The following is a 6000-nucleotide window of genomic DNA, read 5'->3' as shown; positions in this document are numbered from 1 at the left end:
TTCGGGGTCAGTCACATGCCTGATGACCAGCTCCCATGGTGGGATTTATTAGTGTGCACAGTGATAATCTGTATGTGTCAGGGAGTCAGCAGAGAAACTAACCCTGGTCCACACAGCCTGTTGGGACGCTGAGTGAAGGAGTGGCATGTGGGCTAAGGCAGAACACAAGCACAGCCAGGTCAAGGAAGGGATGAAACATGGAGGGAGCCCCCCCACACCCTGCCCCAGTCTGTCCTGCAGTTTATACTGATCTGGTTGGCTCAGCAGCAGCACTGAACCATCCAAATGATGATTTTGCTAGCAGAAATTTAGGGTCTTTGAAATATGAAAGCATTGATATTTAAAGTTTATCTAATGCTTCAAAAAAGGGGGGATTTGAAAGGTTTAAATTAAAATAGATGTATATTTTATTGCTAGTCGAAGAGAGCTGAGGTGGGGCAGAGGGGAACCACAGGGACGTCCTAGAGCCCCTGGTCCAGGGCAGCAGCACACCTGGGTGCTGTCACAATCTGTGAGGGACTCTGCCCGAGTTTGACTTACAGGTGAGGAAAGTGGACAGTTATCCCTACAGCTAAGAAATGGGCAAGCCCAGATTCACATGTAGGCCTGACGGCTTCAAAGTGTGGTCCTCCTGGTGTGCCCTCTATCTCCAAAGACAAATATGTAATTAACAAGAAAAACCCAGGGCGGAGTCTCTGGGATTCTGGTTGTCTGGGAGCTGGCTGGCACCCACAGCAGAGGGGAAAGAGAAGATGCACCTAATCCCGGTCATTTTACAAGCAGAAGCATACCCCGGGAAACCAGTTTTTCCACTGGTGTGGCCTTGGAAGCGCAGTATAGTAAACACAGAATAGGCAGCTTGGTTAGCAAGAACACAGAAGCTTTAGCTGTTCATCTAGCTCTTTCTTGATGTGAGCCAAGTCCGGAGGGGGGCACTATACCTGTGTGCACGCATGTGCACACGTGAGTGTTTGTGTCTACCTCTAGAGGGGGAAGCGAGACAAGCTAGCAGGGTCTAAGGATTTAGGAAGGTGTACAGACAACACTTCTTTCAGCCCGCCCTTTGCATATCACATCTCTGGGCCTGGCTTTTATTAGAACTAGCTAACGCAATTTGAGGTTATACAATCTGATAGCCCCAGCCATTGGCATTTAAGTTGTTGATTAAGTGGAAATGAATATGCTTTGGAAGGCCAGTGTTTAACTAGTAGGGTTGATATTTTGGTGTAAGAAAATTGAGAAACACGATCTCTGTTTTCATCTGGTGGCAAGCCATCCACCTCTACACAGGTGTTTCTGAGCAGGGGCGAGGCTTTCCTGGAGAGGGAGCTCAGATCCAGGGACGGTGGACAGAGTCTTGACTCCTTGGAGGAGGAGGGGTGACTGTCCTTGGGGGCCAGGAAGCAGGAAGCCAGTGACAAAGGTTGGGGGTTTTGGAGGTGGGTTGTGGTTGGAACCACACTAGTGCCTGGGATACCCCAAGTCGGGCGTGGAGAGTGCACAGAGGGGTGAGGGGAGCAAGCAGATATTATGCTGGAGCATAGATCTGACCTCGAGGCCCACAGACCCTGAGGACGCAGGGCTTGTGGCCTGGCTGTGGATTTACCTGGACCACCCAGGCCCGCCCAGCCCTCCCGTGGCGGCCCCTAGCTCTCTCCATCATGGTTCTTCTCTGTGCAGATTGAGACCCGACTATGACCTATGTTCCCTGTGCTGTGGGACTGTTTAAAAGGATTATGAGCTCCTTTTGAATGGATTCATTAGGGAAGAATAATATGTAGATATTCTTTGGGAACTCCAAGTGAACCTTTTACTTCACATGAGGACCTCCACTAACAGAAACAAAATGGTAAGAGATGACCAGCCAATATGATGAACAGGATGCATCTCTTTCATTGCTACTGACTTGATAAACGTTTTCATGGAGAGTACTGTGTGTCATATGGTCATAATGTTGAATATACTCACCTGTGCCACCTGTGTAAGACCAGAAATGCCAAGCGTTGACAGTGCCTTGAATAAAGCCTGACTCAGCAAATGTTTTGTTTTATGAATGAGTCTGAAATCTCAGTCTTACCTAGTGATTACTACACAATTAGGAGAAACATCTGAAGCAAATGAATGTGTCAGTGTGCAATAATCTGCTTTTTAAAAAAATATTTCAATTCTATTCTAGTGATTGCTTTTTCTTTACCTGTCATTTTCCTGGCATTGTTTGTACCTGCATGAATCAGAACAGGAAAGCATCTTCCTTCCCTATATGTGAACTCGACCAGTTGACTTTCCAATTCTGTTTCTTTACTTTCTAGTGGAACTTTTATCACTGTGCAAAGAGATTTCGAATTGAAGATGAAGTGCTTTTAATGGGTTACACGGATCACTGCTGGTAATGGGTCACATGGACCCGTGCAGTGGAATCATACCAGGATTCTTGCAGGGACCCCATGTGTGTGTGCCCAGGTTTCACCATTGTATCTGAAATAGAATGTAAAATGAGTTAGGAAATTAATAATTCTTTCATTGAGACTTCAAACATTTTTCGTGTTCTACTGGTATTCAGTGTTGGGTTTTTTTCCAGTATGGCTTTTCTTCACATTTCCGGAGACTTAGAGAACCTATCTTTCTGACGTAACTACTTCTGTAATTAGATTTCATATTTCTTTTCCTGTTTCTTTTGCCCTTCTCTGTAGATCTATCAGGTTCAAAAGGTAGGCTCTTTGTTCTTTGTTTTCTAATTTGCATGCACTCGTTTTGTTTTTTTTTTTTTTTTGCCTTGCCAAGGGCCTGGTCACCTTTCAGAAATAATGCCTTTCATTGAAAATACATAGAATTTTTTACAGCTTTGTTTACAAATTGGTTTGATCAAGAATGCTGAAGTCATCTCTACTCCACCCCAGAAAAAAGCAACCATCAGATGCACCTCTGTCCACAGAATGTTTTCCTCATCTCTGCTTTTCTCAAGGAATTAGAAAATTGTTTCTTTGGGGAAAAACAAATTCTAAGACAAAATAAAATCACACTTCAGAATTGGGGAAACCTTTGAAGTCAGATATGTAAAGAGAAAGATTATTCTTCCATATGATTTTATTAGAAAAATTTTAAAATCTCAGTGCAGATTATCACACATTTAGAGATTGTTATATACTGATTTAAAAATCTGATTAAAAAAGAAAATGACACAACAGTAAAATCCAATAGCTTAAAATAAACATGCCCTCTATCCCTAAACATTCATGGTGGTAGCATGCATGTCTATTTCCTAGGCACTTAGAAGCTGCTGAGATTTAAAGAGAAATACACTAGGAGGCCAGGCACACAAATTAAGGTCGAAACAACTAGATCAGTGGTTCCTGATTCCGCGACGATGATGGAGTGGTTGGTTCCCTGATAATTTATAGTGTATGTCTACAGTGAATCTTTCCCAAACCTGAATCTAGTTTGTTACTTCTGACATCTATCATCGTTGCTTTTTATAAATCTAAGAACTGTATTTTTTTTTCTTTTAGAGCAGCTAAGAAAATCAAAATAAGATGACCGTTTCAGAGGTTAGAATAAGCAGGTCCTTTTAAATACACGGTCAGTAAATTTAAAATTCCGGCCATGGATTCCTTTACTGGCTACAATTACTGGATTGCCTTTGCTTCCTGTCCCCCACCCCCAGTCTGCATAACTACTGTCTAGAAGAGTGTGGACAAATCAGATAAATGGGTGCCAGAATCTATTTGCACTTTATTAGTTTTTGTGGGGTCTGGTATTGGAATGCATGTTGAAACTAGATCCAAACATACTTACAGAGTGCCGGGAAGAATTTAACAAGAGGCAAAGCTGGCAAGGCTGGGGAACCCTCCCTGTAACAAACTGTCCAAAACCTAGGAAAGAGACCCGCCTAGTAATTAACACTTTGGCCCATTCCTTTCTGGTTCCGGAGCACTATTATTTTTCTGTTTAGTAACCCACCAGGGATATAATGTTAGACCTTCCTTAGAATGTTAACTGGTATACAAAGTAACCTAGAAAGGAGCTCAGGAAGTCCACAGGAGAAAAGCAGATACACATTTTTATAACAAAGATGTGCCAAGGGAAGGTAAGGCTTTCCTTATCATTAAGATTTGAGAAAAGGAAGAGGAGGCAGTAAACGTCTCTCTCGGTCCACTTGGCTGTTCTGTGTGATGGTCTCTCTTCTACTGAACCAAAGCTATTTCTGAAAGTCGAGCACCTTTTGTGTTGTAAGTCTGGTTCTTGCTTCCTCTGCATGACTCACTGGCTAATCATAGTCGTTTACATTTGAAACATTGTATGCTTTCCGCACTTGGCTGTGCTGCCTGCTCACTAACATCAGAACTTCCAGTTAGTTGCACTTTCCGCTGGGGGAGGGGGGTGCTCTCTCTCCCTGAAATGACGGGGAAATGTAGCTACAGGCGCAGCAGTGATGTGTAAGGTCACCATAAACTAGATGGAAGATTTTGAATGCTAGTTCTTATTTTTATCACAAAAAGAGCAAGAGATGGTGTGCAGTATTTGATACAAGTATAGAATTGGCAAAAAAAGGGAAATATGAAAATAGAAGAACAGATCATACAGACTTCTGTTGGAATTGAAATATTTTTTGTGCCTTTATATAGGCCCCCATTAAAAACAAAAACTGTCTTCTTTCTATCTTTGTAATCAAGCCATGAGCTGAAGAGGGCTGATGGTGTCACATTTTACAGGTGAGAAACCTGGAATTTGGCTATGAGAGCAAGGCCAACATTAGCTGAATGCAAAATGGCTTTAAGCTGTTGCATTTCACTTCAGTCGAAGTTAGGAGAGTGACTTACAGAAAAAGACTAGGTGCATGTAGTTTTGATATGTTACATTTTTGTATTGGTTGAAATTTGGAAAGCATGGTTAAATTCTCCCTTCAGTTTTTTTTCTTTTCCACTAGGCCTACTTAGCGCCCTAAGAGAAAGGGGCAAGACTGTCGGGAAGCCATTATATTTAAAATCTGGCCACCCTTCAAAATAAACTGAAACTAAGCCAAACATAGCAGCATGTTTTGGCAATTAGAAAACAACTTCAAAACGTGTCTTGGACTTCTAGCATCTAATATTTTTTCTGATTATGAAGTTTTAACGTATAAAGAGGAAAACCACATCTGTGTTAGATGATATGGAGGTTTGGTTGGTCATCCCTTGCTTTTTCTATTGGAATTGTGGGAAAAGTGAGGAGAAATGCAAAACCCCATTATTGGAGACTAGACTTGGGCTCCTGCCTGTCTTGGGAATGACTATATTTAGTAAGCGCAGTAGCCTTCTGAATCTGCTTTCTAATTTTAACTTGGACCACCGGGGCTGAGACAAGCAAGGTAAAAACATGGAGGCAGTTGCTAAAGAAAATGTCAAATATAACCTGCTACCATAAATTTTTTTTTCTGTTCCAAGCCCCTTCTTAGCCACTCAGTCATCTTTCCATCAGTGACATGCTGTGAAGACATCCAAAGAACATAAATTATCATGGGCCTAAGTTTAGTGTAGATATCAGATAGCTGGAGCAAGGGCACCAGAAACCTAGGGGTCATCACGCGCTCTCTCCCCATCCCCTGGGCTTTCTCGCTGCTGTAGCAGCTCGAGTACCTTGGCTCCGCAGGCTTGAACAGCCTCACACAGGGGCTGCACGGGCAAATTTCAGCTCCGCTCCGCAGTGCTCCGCTCCACCCTGGCCCAGTGGGCTTGCCTGGGAGGGGCTGGGATGAGGAGGTCTCTCTGCATGGGCTCCCCTCACTGGAGGCACTTCCCTGCATAGCCCCGAATGTGGTATTTACTGCTGTGCCTCAGCATGCTCCCTTCCCCGTGTGGCTTGGGCAGCAGTTTGGAAATGCATGTCAGAACGGTATCTTATGTGGTTACTGTTTCACGTCTTGCTTAATTTTCTTTCCCTTCTGTCTATAGAAGTATTATGGGCTGGATACAAAATGGGGTGACATCGAGCAGTGGATGGTAGGCCTTGAATACAATTTTAAGA

At 43.2% G+C, this 6000-nt stretch overlaps 1 protein-coding gene across 37 annotated transcripts in view; it reads left to right on the top strand.

Moving 5' to 3' along the window:
• LRRFIP1 (LRR binding FLII interacting protein 1) overlaps positions 1-6000 on the top strand; it is a 141667-nt gene that overhangs the window by 81086 nt on the left and 54581 nt on the right. For 19 of the 37 annotated variants that reach the window (XM_073876740.1, XM_073876739.1, XM_073876737.1 and 16 more), the window contains 2 exons: positions 2691-2708; positions 5928-5975. The exons of the other annotated variants lie outside the window; for them this stretch is intronic. In XM_073876740.1, the coding sequence (XP_073732841.1) occupies positions 2691-2708; positions 5928-5975 (66 nt within the window). The remainder of the gene's footprint in view (positions 1-2690; positions 2709-5927; positions 5976-6000) is intronic. 37 annotated transcript variants of the gene reach the window in all.

The sequence above is a fragment of the Callorhinus ursinus genome, unplaced genomic scaffold (genome assembly GCF_003265705.2).
Source record: "Callorhinus ursinus isolate GAN/ISIS: 27379988/994484 unplaced genomic scaffold, GSC_fseal_2.0 scaffold2, whole genome shotgun sequence".
Lineage (NCBI taxonomy): Eukaryota > Metazoa > Chordata > Mammalia > Carnivora > Otariidae > Callorhinus > Callorhinus ursinus.
This window is presented reverse-complemented; position numbering and strand designations above follow the sequence as displayed.